General features: G+C 38.1%; 1 protein-coding gene across 1 annotated transcript in view; it reads left to right on the forward strand.

The window, feature by feature from the left end:
• LOC150082363 (multidrug resistance-associated protein 1-like) overlaps positions 1–26591 on the forward strand; it is a 266340-nt gene that overhangs the window by 173341 nt on the left and 66408 nt on the right. The window contains exons 19-21 of the mRNA XM_090379234.1: positions 886–1102; positions 9273–9583; positions 17547–17746. Coding sequence (XP_090235360.1) covers positions 886–1102; positions 9273–9583; positions 17547–17746 — 728 coding nt within the window. The remainder of the gene's footprint in view (positions 1–885; positions 1103–9272; positions 9584–17546; positions 17747–26591) is intronic.

The raw sequence follows: 26591 nt of genomic DNA on the forward strand, positions 1-26591 counted from the left end.
TCAAATTTTTAATCTGGTAACCCTATGTTACAGTAATGCTCCTTCCATGCCTGACATCACAGTTTATACTAAATAGTGACACGACGAGAGTCCCATGATGTGATAATAGCGTGTTTCTGCCTTCAGCATCACTAAACTTTAACCTGTATCTCTTTGCCTCCTCCACCTAACTTCCACTTGCTCCTGTGCCTCCTCCTCCTGATCCCCATCCCCATAAATCAACAAATCATCTGCAAACATCATCACTTTCATTTTATCTGCCCCAATCCTTTTCTCCACAGCATTTACTGTATCATCCATTATTAGTATGAACAGTGGAGGTGAGAGGGCACTAAAATGTTAAATATCTACAAACGTTAAATATGTATATTGATTCTGTAATTTAATATCTCTAGTTAGTTAAGTAAAGTCGACTGACCGTAGACTTCCTTTTAACATTTAAGAAGCAGAACAGAATAAAAGCCACAAAATGTATGTTTAGGATAATTAAATTTTATATTTCTTCAATCTGAGATACATTCCCCAGTATTTTATCAGTTTAAGGAAATAAAAATTCTAGAAAACCAAACCACATGGGTCAATTGCTTTATTCTTTACAAGATACATAATACATGATTATATTTCCTGCCACATCTACATTATTTGTTAACTTATGGCTGCAGTTTACTTGGTCTGGCAGAATATCTTTTTTTATCCCAAGATAGTAAATTCTGCTTTTTGTCAACTTTTTGGCAGAATATCTTTTTTTATCCCAAGATAGTAAATTCTGCTTTTTGTCAACTGATATTTCCTTATTTAGCTAATATTCTTATATTGTAATACTTTCATTTTTTTAATATAATGGATAGTTGTTTTTAAATTAATACAATTAATTCTAAATTCTAGGTCAAATGGGAAGTGTATATTAATTATATAAAAGCACTTGGTTATTGGGGAACCTTGATAACTGTGTTTGGGTTTGCTGCTTCTTATGCCTTCAACATTGGTTCTAGCCTGTGGTTGAGTGCATGGAGTGATGATGCTGCTGATCCTGAAAACATGTATGACACTGACCTTCGGAATTTGAGACTAGGAGTGTTTGGTGGTTTAGCAGGTGGTGAAAGTAAGTGTTTTTAATTCTCTAAAATATTATTTACATCTTAATTTATTTAAATGTCTAACTCTTCAAGGTGGATTTTAACTTTTCTATTTCTCTGTGATATTTTTTTATAGTGCTTTTAAAGAGATTGGGCTTAATTAACTAGAAAGAGTACTGTATTGTGCCAAATACAAATATGTTTGGAAATATTCAGGAGAATTCTCAAAGCTACAAGCATATTTGTACTAGTGGTCAAGTTCCATAAAAATAAAATGCAAAAATGGATGACAGGTGAGGTCAAGACTTTAATTGAGCAAAAGAAACTACCATGGGGCAGTTAACAGACAATCATGTGATTCTGATTTGTATGGGCATAATTCCCATACAAAGAGAATATGTAACAAAGCCACTGATGGGATAAAATAGGTGAAAGCTGATTGCGAGAAGGCACTAGCAAAAAAGAGCTAAGAATGAGGAATAGGGAGTTCTTTTCATATAGGAGTACAAAAAGAAGAGAGTAAATTACATAGGTCCCGTCATTGGTTGTGATGGAAGGTCCATAGAAAGCCCAGCAGAAATGGTAGATGAGTTGAACAGGTACTTCTCAATAATATTTACAGTCAAAAGTGAGTGCAAGTTTCTGGGAAATGTTAAGGAGTCAAATTGCTGTAAAATAAGTTGCTAGAAAAGTTGCTGTGGTCAAGGGGGGGAGGGGGCAAGGCTTCAGGAAGGATAGTATCTATTCAGTTAGCCTTAAAAATGCTGCATATGAGTGTATTAAACCATGGGGAATTTTAATGAGATTTTCATTAGAGTACAGGAAAGATCTCCTTGGATTTAAGAAGTGCTAATATCTCCATTTCACAAAGTGGTGTGGTATTAAAAAGGAGGGAGTTGGTAACTATAGGCCAGTGAGTTTGACTTTTTGTGATAGGTAAGATCGTGGAGTCTGTAATTAAAGATGCAATTGAGGACTAGCTCGAGATTACTCAAGGTATCATTCTTTTCTCAAGAATGGTATCTTGAATAGTTCCCATCTTGGGTTTTGTTAAAGAGGGGTCATGCCTGACCAATCTAATAAATTAATATGATGTAGTAATTAATCAGTTGGATGTGGGTATTGACATTATATACTTAGACTTCAATAAAGCTTTTGATACTGTGCTTCATGATAGCTGTTATATAAACTGTAAGAAGTTAGTTACTACTAGATTTCAAGCTGCCTAAAGGATAGCAAACAGTGAGTTGCCATAAATGGTCAGTTTTCAGTGTGGCCTGGTATAATGAATGGGGTCCCTTGGGGCTTGGTGTTAGGTCCTTCATAAATGATGTTGATAAGGGTATCCAAGGGTAGCTCTCAAAGTTTGCTGTTGGTCTCATTGTGGGAAGAGCAGGTAACAATTTGAGCCAGGCCATGATGCTTCAAAATGACTTGGATTGGTTGCATATATGGTCCAAAAATGTTAGCTAAAGTTTAGCAATTTTAAATGTAAGGTTATGCATTTGTGGAACAAAAACCTTAGAGTTAAATATAAGCTGTGAGGGGGGGGGGGGTAAGAGATAAAAGTAATTCAAAGCAAAAAGAGACTTAGGTGGTATGATTCAATCTGACATAATTTTCCATGCGGTGTAAACAGGCAACTGGAGAAGCACAAAGTTTGTAGGACCTTTTCTAGTAGGGAAAATTGCACCATATAGGGATAACCCTACATGCAAGACAATGGCTAGACAGCATATTGTTTTCAGGTCTGAAGGCTGCACATGAAACAACTTCGGGAGAAGGTTCAAAGAAGGGTGACCAGATTAGTGATGATGGAAAATCAAATCTATGTACATATGAGGAATAGCTTAGAAGGTGTAGTCTGCAAAGTTTGATAACTAGACATCTAAGGGGAAATCTGATTGAGGTGTATGAAGCACTAAAGAGGTTAAGTAAAATGAATGAGGAAGATGTCTTTCCCTTTTAGGTGAGGGAAAGAGGAAGAGGAACCATGGGGACAAATATAAAATCTCAGAATAACAGATGACTTCAGATAACAGATACTTTAATATTCAGTATGGCTAATTTTCTAAACAATTGTTTCATTAAAATTCTCTCAAAATGGCATTTATATGTTTATCCCACTGCATGCAAGAAAGCAAGCTTATACAGCAGCTTGTACAGTAGACTCTCGATTTTTCTGGGATAGATGGTAAAAAAAAAAAAAATCCCGGATAATCGATTTCCTGGTTAATCCAACATACGTAAGAGATACATTCCAGGACTTCCTGCATAAGTTGAGTTTTACATAACTCGGGAATGACTAATAAAATATTGCGACTATATCCGTGGTATACCAAAATTTAAAAAAACCACATAATATCCTCAGAAGAATGAAGAAAAATAGTTATATATTTTTCAATTAATTAGTTATATATATAGGAAAATAGTTATATATTTTTAGAATTAAAATTTAGAATTAGAATTAGAATTTAGAATTAAAAACTTTGCATTAGCCAGAGTGGCGCATAAGAAGAGAACATAAAAGGATGAAAAAACATATGTTATTGTACTGTAAAAACTGATATGTATTTTGTAGCCTTGGTTATTATAGTTGACTTCATTGGTGCTGATCCCTTCTTGTATTCTATCTTTGTCCATTATTATTGTCTTCACCGTTGACACTGACAAGTCTGAATTCTGCTTGATACTTGTTAATGTTTAACCATTTTCATACATCCATATTATTTTAATTTTTTTATCCAACTCGATCACTTTCCTTTTCTTGGTAGATTTATTAGTACCACTGTCACTTATTCTCTTAGTCGGCACCATGATAATGGCCAAAATGACATTTTATGTAAAGAACTTAGCATTAGTTGAGGCATATGATGCAAGAAAGCATCAGCCAAAAAAAAAAAAAAAAAAAAACCCTTCACAGATGGGTGAAATACCCATCTGTTCACTCCAAATGTTTATCTAGTTCAGCCTTAAATTTATTTAAGCTATCAAATTCCACAATAACAGATGGAAGTCTGTTCCAGCAATCAACTTCTTGCTGGCTAAAGGCAAACTTCCACACACCTATTCTACAGCTGTCTTTCCTCAGTTTGAATCTATGGCCCTCAGGTTCTTAATCTGACCAAGCGGAAGTATCTTGTCAGCATTGAGCATGCTCAAACCATTCAAGGTCTTATACACCTCAATCAGATCACCTCGTAGATAGGCGCCTCCGTAGCCAGGTGGGAAGGAGCAACAGTGCGTAGCATACGCTTCTTGATTAGACTGGGGTTCGAGCCCATCACCACCAAATATGGAGGATGTGGAAAGGTCAGGGAATGACGACCGCATATTCCGGAGCAATATGGCCTTAGTTGCTAATGCTCCTAAAAACCAAATAACAAAGAAACAACACCTTGTAGATGCCTAGTCTCCAGATGCTGCAACTTGCAGAACTTAAGCCTTTCTTCGTAAGCTCACCCCTTTATACCTCTCCCAACCTTCATGCCCTTCTCTGTACTCGTTCTAGAAACTCTACATCCTTCCTAACATGAGGCCACAAGACATGTATGCAATACTCAAGGTGCGGCCTGACCATTGACTTATACAAAGGGTTAATCACCTTCTTGTCTCTGCTAGCAAAATTCCTATATATGATTGACAAAACTCCATGACTTGCTCTGGCAGCCCATCTGCACTGCTCAGAGAACTTCATATCTGACTGTACAATTACCCCTAAGTCTTTTTCATTCTCCACCTCCCTGAGTGTACTTTGCACAGTTGCTACGTTTCTGTTGGGTTACAGCTACCCAAATGGAGTACTTTTCATTTGTCAATGTTTAACTTCAGTTGCCACTTCTTAGCCCATCTGCCTAACTTTTCTAGATCCTGTTGCAGTAGCATACTGTCTTTAGTGTCATTAACAATCCTGCCAATCTTTGTATCATTTGCAAACTTGGACATTAAGCCTGATATACCTTCATCGATATCATTCATAAATACACAAAACAACAATGGGCCAAGCACCGATGGGGGACTCCACCAATAACATTAGTCCATGTAGAGCAGTGTCCATTTATTACCAATCTCTGCCGTCTCCCACTCAACCATCCCTTTAGGTGCCTCCGTAGCCAGGTGGGCAGGAGTAGCAGTGTGTAGCAGACGCTTCTTGATTAGACCTGGGTTCGAGCCTGTGACCGCCAAATATGGAGGATGCGGAAAGGTCAGGGAATGACCACCGCATATCCTCGGAGCAATATGGCCTTAGTTGCTAATGCTCCTAAAAACCAAATAACAGCAAAAACTATCCCTTTATCCATTGCAGCAACTTTCCTTTAATGCCACACTGCTCCAATTTTTACAGCAGTCTTCCATGTGCAGCAGTATCAAAAATCTTCCTGAAATCCAAGTATATGATATCAAAATAATTTTTTGTATCCAGTTTCTTTGTGACCACATCGTAGTATCCAATCAGATTGGTCAGACAAGATTTCCCCTTAACAAACCCATGCTGTGTCTGAACTATTACTGAAGTCTTGTCTAGATGATCCTGTATCACCTCTTTAACTAGTGACTCCATTATTTTCGCTGGAACAGAAGTTGAATTAACAGGTCTATAATTATTTCTGTCAATCTTTGAACCCCCTTTGTCAACTCGGGATGCATTTGTACATCTCAAGTCTATGGGAACTTCTCTTGAATCTAAGGATGCCCTCATAATTATGTCTAAGGGTTTGGTAACTTCCCTTGCGGCCTCCTTCAATATAACTGGATAGATTCCATCTGCCCCAGGCGCCTTTTTTATGTTTTACTTTAATAATTTCTCCTCCACTTTGCTCTCAGTTATTACAAAATCACTTAGCTCCCTGTTAGAGTGTGATAAACTTCTGGCATCCTCTCCTTGAATAACTCCTCATGTGTGAATGTAAATGCAAAATACTCATTCAGTTTATCAGCTACTTGAGCAAGATCATCAATAGTCGAACCATCTATGTTAAGTGGACCAATCTGATTCACCCCTTCCTTCTAGAGTTTACATAAGAAAAGAACTCTTTTCTATTTTTTTTTACATCCTTTGCCAAAGATTTTGCATAATCTGCCTTTGCCTGCCTAACTTCCTTTGTGACTTGATTACAGACTAGCTTATATCTGTCTTAGGCTTCCGTGTCACCTGATAATTTATATGCATGCCATGCATTTTCTTCTCTGCCATGAGCCTCATTAATTCATCTGCCATCCATTTAGGCCTGAACCTTGAACAGTTCTTAGTTGGTATGAAAAGGCTAGTAGCCTCCAAGATTAAGTCCCTGAAGGCTTCCTATTTAGAATTCACCATTGGTAACATCATCAGTTTACCCCACTGTATTGAATTTAAAAACTGTCTTGAGACTGCTGTAGTCATCTTTATGAAAGCAAATGTCCTTCCCTTTACCCTTGATGTTAATTACATCTTTAAGTAAATCCCACATCAGTACACTTGTGATCACTGTCACCCAGTGGTTCCTTTATCTGAAAATTCTTAATGCATGAATATTCACTGCTGATAATCAAATCAAGAGTATTACTCCTCTGGTTGCCTCTCGATCATGTCAATGAAGAAAACAAGTTCCACTAAATCCATAAAAGTCTTGCTAGCGTGCGAGTAACCAACCAAAGTTCCAGTCACTATTTGGATAGTTAAAATCTCCCATTGCAAGACATTCTGATTTACTGGCCCACTCTATTTCTCTACACAATTGTTCATTCTACTCATCAGAGTCATTAGGCCTATAACACACTCATACTCTCGTTTTCCGTTTCCCAGTGTTTCTGTCACACCAGACTCAGCATTGCACTGTCCATCCATGTCAACTGGATGCACTTCCTTAGATTTTGTTTCTTAACTAACAGCATAACCTTCTCCCTTCCTACCCTGTCTATCCTTACTGTACACATTGTACTCCCCAAATTCCAATTCTGCACTGCTTATATCTGTGTGACACCATGTCTCTGATATCCCAACAATATCTGCCTTTGATGCCTTGATCAGCACTTCAAATTCATCAAATTTTTTCTATACTTCTAGCATTTGTGTACATGCAAGTATACATGCACCTGTTATTACTCTTAGTTATAGTATTAGCCAAAAAAAAAAAAAAAAAATTCACCTACACAGTTCACCCATCTGTATAACTCTCCAAGAGGCTGTCTAGTTCTTTTTTGAATTTATTCAACTCATCCACTTCCACAACAGATGGAAGCCTTGCAAAGTATACATGGCTGAAGGTAGACTTGCGCACATCTGTCCTGCAACAATCCTTCCTCAACTTGAATTTAGGCCCTCACGTGTGTAGTCTCAGCAAGTTTATGTCTGAGAATTCCATTAATATTCAGCTTACTCAATCCATTTAAGGCTTTAAACACCTCAGTCACATCTCACTGCAGGTCCTTAATCTTGAGACTGCAATTTGCAGAACTGAAGCTTTTCTAGGTAAGAGCACCCTTTTGTTCTCTTCACCAGTCTGGTTGCCTTCTCTCTCTCTGCACCTTTTCCAGTAGATAGGCCTGATGTAGCTGAGTGGTCGGGAGCGAGAGTGCATAGCACTCACTCTTTGAGTGCACCGGGGTTCAAGCCCATGACTACTAAATATGATTAATGTTTGCATTGACGATTTTTTGTAAACTCTACTGACCTGATGGTCCTGCCAGAGTATAAACAAGAACATGCACATTCTTCCTAAATTGAGGCCTCCAGATCTGTTTAAAGTGCTCAAGATGGAGCCTAACCATGGCCTTGTAGAAAAGGATAATCATCTCCTTATCTCTGCTAGCAAAGTTTCTGTATATCATTGACAAACCCCATGAGCTGACCTGGCAGCATGTATGCACTGCTCAGAGAATTTCATGTCTGGTTGCAGTTACCCCCAGGTCTTTTTCATTCTCCACTGCCCTGAGTGTAGTGCCATACAGTTGATCACTTACTCTGGGGTTACTGCTACCCATATGCAGTACCTTGCATTTGTCAATGTTAAACTTCAACTGCCATTTCTCAGCCCAATTTTCCTAGATCTTGTTGCAGTAGCACATCCTGATGACTGTTGTTAACCACCCTGCCAACCTTTGTATCATCTGCAAACTTAGTCATTAAGCCTGATATACCTTAATCAATATCATTGATAAATATTGAAAACAACAATGGGCCCTGCACTGAACCTTGAGAAACTCCACTAATAACATTAGTCCATGAAGAGCAGTGCCAATCCACTTTCTCTGATGTGGAAGGATGTTTTATCTTCTTCCAATATCAAACAGTTGCATGCAGCCCATTCTAATCTTAACTGCAATGCCTGTGCAGTATACACTGACAGATCTAAAACTGACAATGTTGTAGGTGCATCTCAGATTTCCCCTCATTTACAGCAAATGGATTTCTTTGTTCTGTGAAATTCGCACACCTCATCTGGTCATGGACATAGTAGAGACAAAAAATTGGCTAGTGGCAGTTGTGACCTTGTGTTGTTACATCATGTTAGCAATGGTTCTTATGGTTCAATTAATATTTTATTTCAGACAATATATTAATAGAATTATTTAGCTTGTTGCTGCCAGTGGCACCAATAGCTTCAAAGGATAGTACCATTTTCATTGTTCCTTACTTTTCCTTTGCTGTGCTCCCCCCCCCCTCCTGTAAAGCTTCTTGAATTTCAGTTCTGTCTCTCCATGTATTGGTTACTACAAAATATCCAGGTTTATTTCTGTTACTTAGTTTTTTTTCATTTAGTTTTTTATTGATTTATTTTTTTTCCTCCATTGTGGTTCAAATTATCTTGCCAAGCTGGTGGAAATAACATTCAGTTTTGCATTTGCTTGTTTATTTATTCAATTTATGATCACTATTATTCTTTTCCATAAAATTATCCTGGCTGCTGAGTTATGGTTATTCCACTTCCTGTTTAATTTTCTTTGGTTCTTATATTATGTAGTCTTTACTGGATAAGTAATATATTCTCACAAAAAAAATATTAATTAAAGGGTTTTTTTTTTTTTTTTGTATTATAAAATATACCAAGTAGATTAAGAAATTCATAGTTTTACAATACTTCCAAAGAAATTCCCTTGAAGTTGCAAAAGGTGTGAACTCTATGAAAACATCGGGTTAAATATGATTTACTGTAGTGTAATGTTTTTGCTCTTTCAACATTGAATATTCATTTTAATTTTTTTTTTTCTTTCCAGCATTCTTCACTCTTGTTTCTAATGTGGTTATAAATTTAATATGTTTGCGAGCATCCCAACGTCTCCATGATCAAATGCTTCTTCACATGCTTCAGGCACCAATGTCATTTTTTGATACCACACCTTTAGGCAGGATATTAAATCGCTTTTCCAAAGATATTGATACTACTGACATCACCATTCGATTCAATATTCGTATGCTTCTTCTCCAGGGATTCCGAGCTGTATCATCACTTCTCATCATCATTCTGCAGACACCTGTTTTTTTATCAGCTGTGTTTCCACTAGGAATTTTGTACTACCTTTTACAGGTGAGTTTACATTAAAAAGGGGGCGGGGGGGGTAATTTTTTGCTAGAGAAAAATTGACAGTATTGTTAGCAGTTTCTGTAAAATTAGAATTTAGCATTAGTAGAGGGATACGATGCAAGAAAGCAAGCTTATGCAGCATCAGCCAAAAAAAAAAAAAAAATGCTCCCATTTCACCCCTCCATTTCTTACAAATGCCTGTCCAGCTCAGCCTTAAATTTATTTAGGCTATCAACTTCCACAACCAAAGATGGAAGTCTGTTCCACCAATCAACTACCCGCTGGCTAAAAGCAAATTTCTGCACATCTATTCTACAACTGTCTTTCCTCACTTTGAATCTGTGCCATCTCAGGTTCTTAATCTGAACAAGAGGAAGAATCCCATCAGCATTAAGCTTGCTCAACCCATTCAAGACCTTATACACCTCAATTAGATCACCTTGCAAGTGCCTGCTCTCCAGGTGCTGCAAATTGCAAAACTTAAGCCTTTCTTCGTAACAGCACCCCTTTGTTCCCCTCACTAACCTTGTTCCCTTCTTTGTACTCGTTCTAGCAATTCTACATCCTTCCTAAAACGAGGTCTCCAGACCTGTACACAGTACTCTAGGTGTGGCCTGACCATTGCCTTGTATAATGGGATAATCACTTCCCTGTCCCTATTAGCAGAATACCTATATATCGTTGACAGGACTCCATGACCTGCCCTGGCAGCTCATCTGCACTGCTCAGCAAACTTCATATTTGACTGCACAATTACCCCCAGGTCTTTTTCACTTTCCACTTCCCTGAGAGTAGTACCACACAGTTGGTATGTTTCTCTTCGGTTATTGCTACCCATATGCAGTACTTTGCATTTGTCAATGTTAAACTTCATTTGCCTCTTCTCAGCCCATTTTCCCAACTTATCTAGATCCAGTTGGAGTAGCATTGTGTCTTTACTGTCATTAACAACCCTGCCAACCATTGTATAATCTGCAAACTTGGACATTAAAACTGATGTACCTTCATCAATACAATTGACAAATATACAAAACAACAATTGGCCCAACACCAAAACCTGGGGAACTCCACTAATAACATTTGTCCATGAAGAGCAGTGTCCATTGATTACCACTCTCTGTTGTCTCCCAATCAACCATCCCTTTATACATTGTAACAACTTACCTTTAATGCCATACCTGTCCAATTTGTACAACAGTCTTGCATATGCAGCAGTATCAAAAGCTTTCCTGAAATCCAAGTATATGATATCAAAATTATTTGTGTCATTCAGTTCCTTTGAGACCACATCATAGTATCCAATCAAATTGGTGAGACAAGACCTCCCTTTAACAAACCCATGCTGTGTCTTAAATATTACTGCAGTCTTGTCTAGATGATCCTGCAATGCTTCTTTAATCAGTGCCTCCATTAATTTTTTTGGAACAGATTTAAACTCACAGGTCTATAATTACTTGTCAGCCTTTGATCCTCGTTTGTGAATTGGGGTCACATTTGCACATCTCCAGTCTATGGGTACCTCCCCTGTGTCCAAGGAAGCTCTCATAATTTGGGCAAGGGTTTGCTTACTTCCTTTGCTGCCTCCTTTAATATAACTGGATAGATCCGATCCACACCAGGTGGCTTTTTTATGTTTAATTTCAACAATTTCTCCTCCATTTTGCTCTCAGTTATTACAAAATCACTTAGCTCCCTGTTAGAGTTTGACAAACTTCTGGCACGCCCCTCATTGAATAACTCCTCATGTGTGAATGTAGATGCAAAATACTAATTCAGTTTATCAGCTACCTGAGCATGATCCTCAATAGTCAACCCATCTATGTTAAGTGGTCCAATCTGATTCATCCCTTTCCTTCTAGAGTTCACATCTTTGCATCCTTTGCCACAATTAGTATTAATAATGGCAAATGATGCAAGGAAGCAAGCTTATACAGCATCAACCAGGAAAAAATCAATGAATAAATAAAAAAAAATAATAATAATAAATAAACTATCTGCCTTATCTATCCATTCACTCTAATTTATTTCCTTAATCACTTCCTTAAATTTATTCAGATTATCCACTTGTACAACACTGGATGGAAGTTTATTTCAATAATACCAACAGCAAATTCAAAATGGGAAGCATTCAAAGAACTTATCTTGGAAGCTACTAGGCTTTACATACCAACTAAGAAATATTATTCAAGGTTTAAGCCTAAATGGATGTCAGATGAACTAATGAGACATATGGCAGAGAAAAAAAATGCATGGGATACATATAAATTAACATGTGACACAATAGCCTATGACAGAAATAAGCTGGTCCGTAACCAAGTTACAAAAGAGGTTAGGCAGGCAAAGGCAGATTACGAGAAATCTTTGGCAAAGGATGCAAAGAAAAACAGCAAAGAGTCCTTTACTTATGTAAACTCTAGAAGGAAAGGGATGAATCAGATTAGTCCACTTGATATCGATGGTTCAACTGTTGATGATCCAGCTCAGGTAGCTAACAAACTAAATGAATATTTTGCATTGACATTCACACATGAGGAGTTATTCAGCGAGGGGAATGCCAGAGGTGTATCCATCTCTGGCAGTAAGCTAGATAATCTTATAATAACTGAGAGTAAAGTGGAGGAGAAATTGTTGAAGATAAACACAAGAAAGGCACCTGAGGTGGATGGGATCTATCCAGTTATATTAAAGGAGGCAGCAAAGTAAGTAAGCAAACCCTTACCCATAATTATGAGAGCTTCTTTGGACTCAGGGGAGGTACCCATAGACTGGAGATGTGCAAATGTGACCCCAATTCACAAAGGAGGATCAAAGGCTGACACAAGTAATTATAGACCTGTGAGTTTAACTTCTGTTCCTGGAAAATTAATGGTGGCACTGATTAAAGAAGTATTGCAGGATCATCTAGACAAGACTTCAGTTATAGCTCGGACACAGCATGGTTTTGTTAAGGGAAAGTCTTGCCTGACCAATTTGATTGGATACTATGATGCAGTCACAAAAGAACTGGATGTAGGGAATAACTTTGATATTATATATTTGGATCTTAGAAAGGCTTTTGATACTGTTGCACATGGAAGACTGCTGCACAAATTGGAGCAGTGTGGCATTGGAGGCAAATTACTGCTATGGATAAAGGGATGGTTGAGGGGGAGAAGACAGAGAGTGGTAATCAATGGACACTGCTCATCGTGGACTAATGTTATTAGTGGAGTCCCTCAGGGTTCAGTGTTGGGTCCATTATTGTTTTCTGTATTTATAAATGATATTGATGATGGTATAGCAAACTTAATGGCCAAGTTTGCAGACTATACAAAGGTTGGCAGGGTTGTTAGGGAGACTACTGATGCTATGCTGCTGCAACAGGATCTGGAAAGGTTGAGCAGATGGGCTGAGAGGTTGCAAATGAAGTTTAACATTGACAAATGTAAAGTATTACATATGGGAAACAGCAACCCCAGAGCAACTATCAACTCTGTGGTACTACACTACAGTGGTAGAGAATGAAAAGGACCTAGGGGTAATTATGCAGGCAGATATGAAGTTTTCTGAGCAGTGCAGATGGGTTGCAAGAGTAGCTCATGGTGTCTTGTCAATGATATACAGGAATTTTTCTAGCAGGGATAAGGAGGTGATTATTCCCTTGTTATAAGGCAATGGGCAGGCCACACTTTGAGTACTGTAAACAGGTCTGGAGACCTCATTTGAAGAAGGATGTAGAGCTGCTGGAACGAGTACAGAGAAGGGCAACAAGATTAATGAATGGAACAAAGGGTTGCTCTTACGAAGAAAGGCTTAAGTTTTGCAAATTACAGTGTCTGGAGACTAGGCACCGGCGAGGTGATCTGATAGAGGTGTATAAAGCCTTGAATGTTTTGAGCATTCTCAATGCCGATGGGATTCTTCCTCTTGCTCAGAATAATCACCTGAGAGGGCATAAATTCAGATTGAGGAAAGACAGATGTAAGATAGATGTGTGGAAATTTGCCTTTAGCCAGCGGGTAGTTGGTTGGTGGAACAGACTTCCATCCCTTGTTGTGGAAGTTGATAGCCTAAATAAATTTAAGGCTCAGCTGGACAGGTATTTCAAACGAATGGAGGGGTGAAATGGAAGTTTTTTTTTGCTTTTTTTTTTTGGCTGATGCTGCATAAGCTTGCTTTCTTGCATCATATGACTCTACTAATTCTAATGCTAATCTCTGACTGAAAGCAAATTTTTGCCCATTTGTCCTAGAGCCATTCTTTTCCAATTTTGGTAGTAAGATATGAGGATGCCATTAGCATTTTTTTTTTTTTTTCTATGTAAACCCCAAACACGAGAAGTATTAGAACCTATAGTACTTATTACCATGCTTGGGTTGGAGGTTGAGAAGACGAAAGAAGATATTTGTTGACATTGACTTCTGTAGACTGTAATTTTCAGGAAATACGTATGAAGGAAGGTTGTTCCAGAAAACGGCAGCTGAATGAATAGACGTGGAAGATGAAAAGTTGGTTCTGTGAGTTTGAAGTTGAACAGTAAATGGATGTTGGCTGGTGGTGGCACGTGTTCGGACTGTTTTGAAAGAGCGAGCGGGAACTATAGAAGCCAATTCAGAAGAACAGTGCCCATGAAAGTATCTGTAGAAGAGGCATGCAGCAGAAACAGTATGTCTATGAGACAGCGAGTGGAGAGACTCTGTTAGTGTACTCAATCTATTTAAAACCTTAAACACTTCAATCAGGTCTTCTCACACGTGCTTAGTTTCCAAGCAATTCTGCAATTTGCAAAACTGAAGCCCTTTCTTGTTAAGAGTATCCCTCAATAATCCCTCTTGTTTATAATCCCCCTTTTGTTTCCCTCAATAATCTCATTGCTCTCTTTTCTGCACCAGTTCCAACAGTTCTGTAGCCTTCTTAAAATGAGGCTTCCAGACCTATATGTAGTACTCAGTTTAATAATATAAATTGTATATTGCTTAAGACAAACAAATTGAATTATAAAAGTATGAGTTGCAGCAGTCTTAACAGCAGTTGTTTTAAAAATGTGGTAGCTCCTAGGAGGGCTATAGTGGAGGGTATAAGCTGTATACCCTCTGGGTTTCTCTAGGTGAATAGCATATACCTTCTGGTTTTTGAAAGACGTGAAAAAACAAATATTAAAATCTTTATTGAAAATTAAAAAAATAAATTTATATAAAATTTGATTCTTAGGGAATACTTATAGTTTTATGCGATTAGCAACAAGCCTGATATGCACAGCATAACTGACAAACCTGATATGCACAGTACTCTCAGCTTTTCGTAACATTCATAGTATACCTTCTGCTTATTTTATGACAACAACACTGCCCCTAGGGATATGCATGCTCCCATTAGCAGATATGGAAAATAATTTGATAATGTGTTGATGGTTAATGTTTATATTTTGTTCAATAAGGCAAAAACAGCTATTTTTATTTAGATGGCCAAACATAGGGACTGGAAATAAGGCTGCCATATGAATAACATATGTATCAGTTGTGAGCCCTGCACTTTTTCATATGATGCCAACTGACATCCACTATTCTGTTATAGAGAACTTGAAACTAAATGTTTATTCTTATAGTTGTCAATTTTATGGTGGATTAATGTCTCTTAGACCACATTGTCCAAGCATATTAGTATAATGGTGGCAAACAATGCAAGAAAGCAAGCTTATACAGCATCAACAAAAAAAAAAAAAAAAGACGATGGCACTTCCCATATGACCTCTCCATTTCTTCTAACAGTTTGTCTACTTCTTTATTCAAACTACCCACTTCCACAGCATTAGATGGAAGTTTGTTCCCGAAATCAGCCACCCACTGGCTGAAGGCAAATTTCTGCACATGTAGCTTGCAACCATCCTTCCTGAATTTAAATTTATGTCATCTCATGTGCATAGTTTACTCAAGAGGCAGGATGCCATCAGCATCAAGCTTACTCAATGCATTCAAAGCCTTAAACACCTCAGTCAGATCTGTTGCAGGTGCCTAGTGTCTTTGCAGAAATGAAGCCATTTGTTCCCCTTGCTGACCTTGTTTCTTTCTCTGTACCTGTTGCAACAGAATGAGTGCAGAGAAGACACCCAGGAATGAAGGCAGAGAGAGCGTGTGTGTGTGTGTGTTCACAGGCACAAACTAATTGAATGATGCTTAGCATGTCCAACTCTTATCATGTGTCTCAATGTTTAAAGTCCATAGTAACATTGTTTATCATTGTTGTGGTGATAATTTTTGTTTTTTCTTCTTTGATATAAAATTAATTAATTTGGCCATAGTAGCAAGATTAATCCTATTAAAATTAGAGAGATATTATAAGAAGGTTTTCCTATAATCTCTCTCTCTCTCTCCTCCACCACTCATTAGCAAAAAAGATATAGTTTTCTTTTCATTAACTACGGCTCATTTCTCATTGTGTTCTTACTTTGATAATGCCTTGACATTTATTTCTAAATGTATACATATCCCTGCTCTTAGACAGCTGCATAGCAGCATTTTCATTTCCTGAAATAAAAGTTTATAAATACATAACATTTTAGTGATTATGCTGTCTGTGTATGTGTGTATACAAATGTGAATGATGTGCATATATCTTAATAATGTACCAAGTATCCTTAAAATCAACATTGATATTTATTGAGGGAATGGCCCATTAAAATACAAGAAAGAAAGGCCACTCGGTTTGAAGTAGGAGCAACGGGTTTTCAGTTAATAACGTTAAACAGATTAGTGATGTCAATTCCGCTTCTATGATTTTGCATATAATAGTAAATTTATGAAAAGCAATTGTTAGGAAAAAGCCTACTTTAATTAGAAATGTTTTTATTTTAATTATTACTAAGTATCTGAATAATTTTACTTGTGTTGTACATGGTTATCAATAAATCCAGAACAATACATGTTTGTTGATTAAAATTTAGCTATGAATTGAAGAGAATTTAGAAACTCAGTAGCATTTTACAGCAGGAGTAAATGATTGGGACCCAGCCTCAGTCATGATGCCCGTTCACCGTACCTGATTCCCTCAAATAGATGTTGACAAACACACTAGTTAAGTTTTTTCTTTGTTGGAAAATGATGCTGTAGCAATTCCTTCACATACAGTCTAGCATTTCCTTCAAATACACCATACACAAAGTGAATATCTGCATTTTCTGCTAATGTTAATGCTCTTCTATTTGCCATATATGTAATTAAGTTACTGTACCACAACAACAATCTGTTCATTGCAGCCTCACATTTTCATCACACATTTTGCCCAACAGTATGTGATCACAACAGTATGTCAAAAAGTTTTGTCCCTTAAAGAAGGAAAATTTTTTAGTAAATCATTTCTTGTTTTTAGGTATTATTTTTCATCATATTTTAGTATATTCCATGATTTTCAGTGGCGTTTATTTTAAAACTTTGACACAATATCCTTCAGTTGCTCAAGGTTTCATGGTGAATTGGATAGGTCTGGGGTCAGGTTGGGGCCTTCAGCTATGATCCCAGGGGGTGTCTGGTCATTCATGAGCTTAGAGGATTGAACACATTTATTCATTTTAACGAAAATAAATTTTAATGAAGTATATATAATTTTAATCATTTTAAACCATGAGAAATAGATGTCAGATTTGGAGAGTTTGAAGAGAAGTCCCCCCTATGGAAAAAGATTGAGGTAACTCTATTGTAAATTTTAAATATAAAAAGTACAGTATCACAATTTACATAATATTTTGTGCAACAATCTGATTTGTATATCCCACTTTATGATGTTAACACTAGAAGCTTAAATGATATCACTAATCTGTTTAATGCTCGAACTCAAAACCCATTGCTCTTACTTCAAACTGAGTATAAACTTTTCTTCTTGTATTTTAATGAACTATTCACTCAATAAATATCAACATCAGTTTCAAGGACACACACCTGCATATATTAGTCAGTACAAATGATGTTATGTCTTCTTTTTTTTTTTTTTTCAGAAAGTTTACATTCCAACATCCCGGCAGTTAAAGAGATTAGAATCCACTACCCGTTCTCCTGTCTACACTCATTTTTCTGAAACTGTGACCGGAGCAAGTTCTATCAGAGCATATGATGTAAGCAGATTATTTATTGAAGAATCTAATCGAAGAGTTGATACAAATAATTTGTGCTATTTTCCAAGTATAGCTGCTAGTAGGTAAATATCCAGGTTTTTTTTTTTTTTTTATTCAACAAAAATATTAGTCAGAATAATTAAAAATTCTCATAATGATATAACTTGTTTTATGACAGTCTCAAAACATTTTGTAAAAATTCACACATTGAATTGAATTTTAAAATTTGTATTGCTATGAAAAAAAATTACGAAAAAATATAAGAATATGAAATAAAATAAAAATATGTTAAAAAATGTACTTAATGCTGTAGATCTAATGATTTTAACATCTTCATCAAGGATCTGCCATCAAAACCAAAGGAAGGACAGCAAGAAGTAAGATCTCTGTTTCTAAGAAACAGAGGAAATATATGTAGCATGTGGTTAAGACAGTGAAACATTGCTGAAATTTTGAAGTGAGTGAGTATGGAAGCTGGGTTCAAAGCAGTGGCATATAAGTGAAGTACATTTCATGGCTGATCCGACAGAAGCAGAGATAACAAAGTAAGGTAAAGAAAATATAAGTGAGAGAAAATTGAAATAAAATGTAAGAGTGGAAGGACAAAGAGACAACTTACCGCATTACCGAGCAGGAGCTGGACCAAGCTAGTAATCGCAATTTTAACTTTGTTCGGCTTATTACCTCCTTTTTCCAACACTTGGGGGGGTCACTATTACATACTATATATTCACAATCACAGCAGACTTAATTCTTTTTTACACGATAGCACCACTGAGTGCTGTGTCACTCGCCTCCATCCTTGCTCTGACTTAAATGGTATCATTTAACTACTTACTGGTTGGCTACACATAGACATGATGCTTTAGCACTAACTTATATGATAGTTAACTTCTACATAACCTGAGGCTATTGCCCCCTAAATGTATTATGTAATCTTAATGACTTATACACCCTCAGGCATCTCTCATATTGGGAAGTTATACTTCACAACTGGGTTGTCATCATCGCAAACACCACGGGACCTGCCCACCCACCAATGAGGAGCCAACAGGCTCCGAAATGGTGCCATCTAGTTGCTGGTATCCGGCGAGAATAAGTAACAATAGTAGTCTCCATTTGCAAAGCATTACTTATTCGAGGTAATACAATATTGTGGTAACTTGTTGTGACAGTATTCACAATACGAGATATAATGATGTCATTTCTTAACTTCTTCTTCTTCTTGGTCCTTAGCTGGCAGCTGGGAGAGGCGGTTGGCCACGCAACCAGTATGCTGCTGTAGGTGCCGCAGGGTTTCAGACTTGCTCTGTGATGTTCTTCCATACTTTACGATCCATGGCGTCAGTCCTGGCCTGGTTAAGGTCGAGACATCGGCTCTTCAAGTCATTTTCCACTTGCTTGGCCCACGTTTTCCTAGGCGCGGTCCGTTGGATGCTCCATTGGGTAGATCGTTGTCTCCAAAGGAGTGTGGATGGTATTCTGTTCATGCCCATTCTACATACGTGGCCAAACCATCTAAGCCTTCGCTTCTGGATTTGGTCGGCAATGGTTGGTTGCTGTCAGCATCTGGCGCGGATGGTATCATTAGTGATGCGGTCACGAAGTGAGATGCCCAAAATCTACTGGAGGCATCGCATTAGGCACCTCAAGTTTGTTTAAATCTAGCTTGAGACAAATCCATGTTTCTGATCCGTAAAGGAGAATGGGCAGGATCAAAGTCTGGAAGAGTCAGATTTTAGTCTCTGAGGAAATGTTGGTCCTCTTCCACAGACACCATTTGAGCGAGGTGAACGCAGTGGCCGCCTGTCCAATTCTGCTGTGGATTTCCATGGTGGATGCAACTTTCTTCTCCTGGACCAGCGACCCAAGGTATTTAAAGTCCTGCACTTGCTCGATCTGGATGCCTTCGAGATAGATGGTGGCTTGCGACCCATCTGTTGTCAGGGCCTTTGTCTTATCAGCATTGATCTTCAAACCGTATGGCCGGGCAATGCGGGCAATGTCGTAGAGGATATCCATGGCTTCAGAGTCGTTACCAGCAAAGATAGCACTATCATCGGCAAACATCAGGTCAGTCACATAGTGATCCTTGTCATATTGTATGCCCCGTCTGTTTCTGAATGCTTGCCTCATAATGGCGTCGACCACGATGTTGAAAAGCAACGGGGAGGCTACATCCCCTTGGCGGACTCCAGTTTGGATGGTAAATTCCTCAGATAAATCGTTCTGGATGCGCACCTGGCTGGTTAAACTGTTGTATGCAGTTTGGAGGAGTGTGATGACTTTTCGAGGTACATGTTCGACCTCTAGTAGTTTCCATAAGGCAGGCCGATGGACACAGTCGAAAGCAGACTTAAAGTCAATGAAAACAATGACGGTTCGCTGTCCACACCGGATCCTCTCCTCCATCAGCTGACGGATGGCAAAGATTTGATTAGAGCATCCTCGCCCGGGTCTAAATCCCGCCTGTTCTTCTCGACTGGTTTGCTCGCGATGTTTTTGCGGCCTTGACTGGATGATCTTCATAAAGAAATTTCCGATGATGGAAAGGAGGCTGATGCCACGGTAGTTCTTGCAATCCCGGTTATCACCTTTCTTGTGGATCGATACGATAATGGCTTTCCTCCATGTTAGCGGAATTTGTTCAGTGCACCAGATGGTTTTGAGGAGTGAGTGTAGTCGGCGAAGCAGTACATCTCCCCCGGCTTTGATCGCTTCTGTGGTGACTTGGTCCACTCCTGGTGCCCTGCCATTCTTTAGGGATTGTATGGCTGCTTTCACTTCTTCTACTGTAGGCTCAACATTGACCATGGAGACTTCAGGGGGGATCAATCGATAGTGCGGCTTCTGGCGGTCCCTGAGGTGGGTCGTGATTATACAACGCTTTGAAGAATTCACTCCACCGTTGCAGGTGTTCGGACGGTGATCGCACGAAGGTCCCATCAGCATTCTTGATGTTATCACTAGTCAATTTGGTCTTTCCACTCAGACATCTGAGGGTGCAGTAGAGAGTGCGGTACTCGTTCTTGGATGCCGCCACTTCAAGATCGTCTGCCACTTGGTTCCGGTATGCTTCTCTTTCCGCTGTCATCCTGTTGGACTTCTCGATTTAGCTACCGGTACGATTCAAAGTCGACCAACTTTGCCTGCTTCCGTTTGTCCACGAGGTCGAGGCACTCATCTGATATCCATGGTTGTGTTCGACGTCGGGCAGGTGGACATAGGGGCTTGTTACATTCCAGGATGGCATCAGAGATCTGCTTTTCTTCTTCATTTATATCCTCGGGCACGGCTAGCGTCTCGAAGTGGTTGGATAGGGCGATCTGATATGCCCCTTTGTTGGCAGTGTTCATTAGCTGCCTCCAGTCCAGCTTGGCTGACCGAGATGACCTTTTTGCATGCCGTAGCCAACTACTTAACTACTTAGTAGTTGGCTATGTATAGACATGATGCTCTAGCACTAACTTATACATTATTTTATTAAATATTATTTTTCAGTATTTAATTAAATACAACATAAATATAAGAGATGTATTTCTGTAACCCTTAGCAAATCTAATGGCAACCTATAGGTTGGGAACCATTAAAGTAGTTAATGTATATCTTGGCATTGAATTTCTAAGATGTTGATGTGAAGCAATATTTTAATTTTTATATAAATAATATACACTAAAATCCCATCGCAACAAATATCTTTATAAAAAAAATTCTATGTAATGAAAATATTTAATAACTGATAGATTTCCCATTAGTTTACAAAGAAAGCAAAGCTGTATGTGAAAACCATGAATGGTGCCCACCCCATATTGTAAAAATAGTCAAGGAAGACATAAAGAAATGTCAGCAACATTTGTGTTTAAAAAAAAAAAAAAAAGTAATAATAAATTTTGGAAGGTGAGTTAAAAGAATTATATCATATCCTTTAGCTTTTTCAATGATCATGCTCAAATCCAATGTTCTCCCACATTATCATTTATTTTATCATTAAGATAAATAAATAAAAATAAGAAAAAAATCACATAGTGTGAGATGACAAATTTGCATACCAGTAGTTTTTTTTCCTTTTCATTTGCTGTTTTGAGGGGATGGATGGAATGCTACTCAAATCAAAGAAACATATTTGGATTGAGAATGAGAGTATCTCTCTGCAGGCGAAGTTTCTACAGCTCCAGCTAATAGAGAAGTTTTTTTTTAAATTTTTGCCATTTTATTGACTTTAATTGGCATATTAATTTATTTCTAGAAGTATCTTTATATTTCTACTTACGATACTTAGTTTATTTTGAATTTAGATAGAGTTTTGTGGGTTATTACTTAGTATCAGTAAAACTTGTACCGTTTGAAACTTGCCGCCATTGTTGTAGATCGATACCGAATAGCGTAACATATATTCTGAACTTGATAGCATAAGGTATAATGTAAAACTAGATCGTGTAGTACATAGCACTGTATTAGTAATCTGTTAGCTTAGTATAGGAACAAACTTCCATCAATTATTTGATAATTAATCAATTAAATTTATAAATCTTATTAATTTTTATTGTTAATTAAATTGTATTTAAACAGAAATCATATCCCAGACTAGAGCAGCAAAGTAATGTGCACAAAGTAGTGAAAGTGCTGTGGTTCGGGGGAGATCCAAAGGGGCGATTCTCTAACACATCACAGTCTAAAAAAATGTTCAAATTGTGACATGTTTGCAGACGTCTCTCGAACAGGATGTGATCTAGCCATCAAGGATGTGTTCATGTATGCTTGGTGCAGAGAATGTGAAGAAATTAGGCACCAACTCAGCATTCTGATGGGCACTATGAGAGTTTGAAGAGTCCAGTAGATGCCCTCGAAGGAATTAAAATGGGGGCCCATCAAGCTCTCAGCTACCCAACTCAATGCCAGAGCTCACTCTTGTGTAACAGGCAACACAGCGGCAATCTTCAGTGCAGAATATGCTGGTCCCACATGTGCTAGTTATTGTCGGTGACTCAATTGTCAGGGAAACGAGAAATGTATGTATTGTGCCAAAAAGGATAGGTCAAATAGGACCGTGGTATATATGCCATGAGCAAAAGTTTATGATGTTGTAGAGCAGATATTGTCTTTTAAGGGTTTTATTACCCATGAGGAAATCTTAAAAGTATTCTGATATAAATACAGCTTGAAATTTATCCTTTCCCGTTGCTTATGTCACACCAAACAGACTCAACATTGCATTGTCCACCAATATCAATTGGATGCACTTAGCAGTAATAATTTAGACACAGCATGGGTTTGTTAAAGGGCAATCTTGTCTGACCAGTTTAATTGGATACTATGACATAGTCACAAAGGAACTGGATGCAAAAAATCATTTTGATATCATGTACTTGGATTTCAGGAAAGCTTTTGATACTATTGCACATGGAAGACTACTGTACAAAGTGGAACAGTATGACGTTAAGGGCAAGTTGCTACAATGAATAAAGCAATGGTTGAGCGGGAGAAGACAGAGAGTTATTATCAATGGACACTGCTCTTCATGGACTAATTTTATTAGTGCTGTTCCCTGGGGCCCATTGTTGTTTTGTATATTTATCAATGATATTGATGAAGGTATATCAAGCTTAATGTCAAAGTTTGCCAATGATAGAAAGGCTGGGTAGGTTGTTAATAACAGTAATGACATTATGCTGCTGCAACAGGATCTGGAAAAGTTGGATAGATGGGCTGAGAAGTGGCAACTGAAGTTTAACATTGACAAATGCAAAGTACTGCATATGGGTAGCAGTAAATCTAGAGAAATGTACCAGCTGGGTGGTGTTACACTCAGGGTAGTGGAGAATGAAAGAGACCTGAGGATAATTGTGCAGTCAGTTATGAAGTTTTCTGAGCAGCACAGACTGGTGCCAGAGTTGGTCAATGATATACAGGAATTTTGCGAGCAGCAATAAGGAGCTGATTATCCCCTTGCATAAGGCAATTGTCAGGCCACGCCTTCAGTACAGGTCTGGAAGTCTCATTTTAGGAAGGATGTAGAGTTGCCAGAACGAGTACAGAGAAGAGCAACAAGACTGGTGAGGGGAACAAAGGGGTGCTCTTATGAAGAAAGGCTTTAGTTCTCCAAATTACAGCTTTTAGAGACTAGGCACGTGCGAAGTGATCTGATTGAGATGTATAAGGCCTTGAATGGATTGAGCAGGCATCACTACTGATGAGATTCTTCCTGTTGCTCAGATTAAAAACCTGAGTGGGCATACACTGAAATTGAAGAAAAACAGTTGAATAGATGTGTGGAAATTTGCATTTAGCCAGTGGTTAGTTGATTGCTGGAACAAACTTCCATTTGTTGTTATGGATGTTGATAGCTTAAATAAATTCAAGGAAGAAATGGACAAACTTTTCTAGTGAATGGATGGGTGAAATGGGATTATTTTTTTTGGCTGATGCTGTGTAAGCTTGCTTTCTTGCATCATATGTCTCCACTAATGCTAATGCTAATAAGAAAAGCAAATATAAGATGAGACCATAATAAAAACCTGTCTTCATGTTTTCATGATTCCAAATCTTTCACTTCAGAAATATTTCTGTAGTGAAGATGACTTCAGAAACATTTGTGTAAATGGTCCACTCATTTGGGGAAGGTGGGAATATTAGAATAACCTTATTCAACTTCAGTGAAATCTAAAATCACAACATTATATTGCCCGAAAACAGAATTTTTTGTTTAATTTAAAAAAAAAATAAAGCTAACCATTAAAAACCAAAACTAAGTAGTAATACATGAAAATAAACAATAAAGTATATCTATATTCCATTTCTGAATATGTAGTTTATTAAATTTTGCACGATATTGTTATATTATAAATAAAATGTATTTTCAAAACAATAAAGGATAGAATTTTTTTCAGCCTGGTCTATGCTTATTGACAGGAGAGACTGCTTCTACAGAAATGTAGAAACAGTCTCTCCTTTCTATTTAAGTACACTTTAATAGAAAGGGTGCAATAATATTTGCTGATGCTACAGAGGCAGTGTTAGGTGGGTCGGAAAACTGGAAGCTTGGGGGAATATACAGACTAAAAGGTTAACAGTGGCCACAGGCAGAGGGTAAAGTGATTCTTGCACTGCTTCTATTAGAATGAGCAGCAGCCTGGAAAGCAAGGCAATGGAGATTTCAGGACTGCTGGGAGTCATAGTGGAACAAATAAATACATGGGCTGTGTTAGCATTAGCAAGAGCACATGATGCAAGAAAGCAAGCTTATGTAGCATCAGCCAAAAAAAAAAAAAAAAAAAAAAATACTCTTATTCCACCCATTCCCTGGCTCAAATGTTTGTCAAGTTCTGCCTTGAATCTATTTAAGCTATCAACTTCAACGACAGATGGAAGTTTGTACCAGCAATCAACCACCCACTGGCTAAAGGCAGAGTTCCGCACATCTATCCGACAACCGTCTTTCCTCAATTTGAATTTATGCCCTCTCAGGTGATTATTCTGAGCAAGAGGAAGAATCCCATTAGCATTGAGCATGCTCAAACCATTCATGGCTTTATACACCTCAATCAGATCATGTCACAGGTGCCTAGTCTCCAGACACTGTAATTTGCAAAACTTACCAAACCTTTATTCGTAAGAGCAACCCTTTGTTCTCTTCACTAATCTTGTTGCCCTTCTCTTTACTTGTTCCAACAGCTCTACATCCTTCTTAAAATGAGGCCTCCAGACCTGTATACAGTACTCAAGGTGTGGCCTGACCATTGCCTTATACAAGGGGATAATCACCTCCTTATCCCTGCTAGAAAAATTCCTGTATATCATTGACATGACACCATGATATACTCTTGCAGACTGTCTGCACTACTCAGACAACTTCATATCTGTCTGCACAATTACCCCAAGGTCCTTTTCATTCTCTACCACTGTCAGTGCGTTAACACAGAGTTGATACGTTACTCTGGGATTACTGCTTCTCATATGTAGTACTTTACATTTGTCAATGTTAAACTTCATTTGGTACCTCTCAGCCCGTCTACTCAACTTTTCTAGATCCTGTTGCAGCAGTGTACTGTCATTAGTGTCATTAACAACTCTGCCAACATTTGTATCGTCTGCAGACTTCGACATTGAACCCTGCGGGACTCCACTAATAACATTAGTCCACGAAGAGCAGTGTCCATTGATTACCACTCTCTGTCTCTCCCACTCAACCATCCCTTTATCCATAACAGCAATTTGCCTCCAGTGCTAAAATGCTCCAATTTGTGCATCAGTATCAAAGGCCTTTCTAAGATCCAAATATATGATATAAAAGTTATTCTTTGCAGCCAGTTCCTTTGTGACTACATCATAGTATCCAATCAAATTAGTCAGACAAGGCTTCTCCTTAACAAACCCATGCTGTGTCCGTGCTATAACTGAAGTCTTGTCTCGATGTTCCTGCAATGCTTCTTAAACCAGTGCCTCGATTAATTTCCCAGGAACAGAAGTTAAACTAACAGGTCTGTGTCTCCCTTTGATCCTCCTTTGTGGATTGGGGTCACATTTGCACATCTACAGTCCATGGGTACCTCCCCTGAGTCCAGGGAAGCTGTCATAATTATGGGTAAGGGTTTTGCTTGCTTCCTTTGCTGCCTCCTTTAATATAACTGGATAGATTCCATCCACCACAATTTCTCCTCCACTTTACTCTCAGTTATTACAAGATTATCTAGCTTACTGCCAGAGTTGAATACACCTCTTGCATTCCCATACCTGAATAACTCCTCATGTGTGAATGTAGATGCAAAATATTCATTTAGTTTGTTAGCTACCTAAGCAGGGTCATCAACAGTTGAACCATTGATATCAAGTGAACCAATCTGATTCATCTCCTTCTTCTAGAGTTTACATAAGTAAAGAACTCTTTGCTGTTTTTCTTTGTATCCTTTGCCAAAGATTTCTAGCAATCTG

The sequence above is a fragment of the Mastigoproctus giganteus genome, chromosome 8 (genome assembly GCF_048544385.1).
Source record: "Mastigoproctus giganteus isolate SK-2022 chromosome 8, ASM4854438v1, whole genome shotgun sequence".
Taxonomy (NCBI): domain Eukaryota; kingdom Metazoa; phylum Arthropoda; class Arachnida; order Uropygi; family Thelyphonidae; genus Mastigoproctus; species Mastigoproctus giganteus.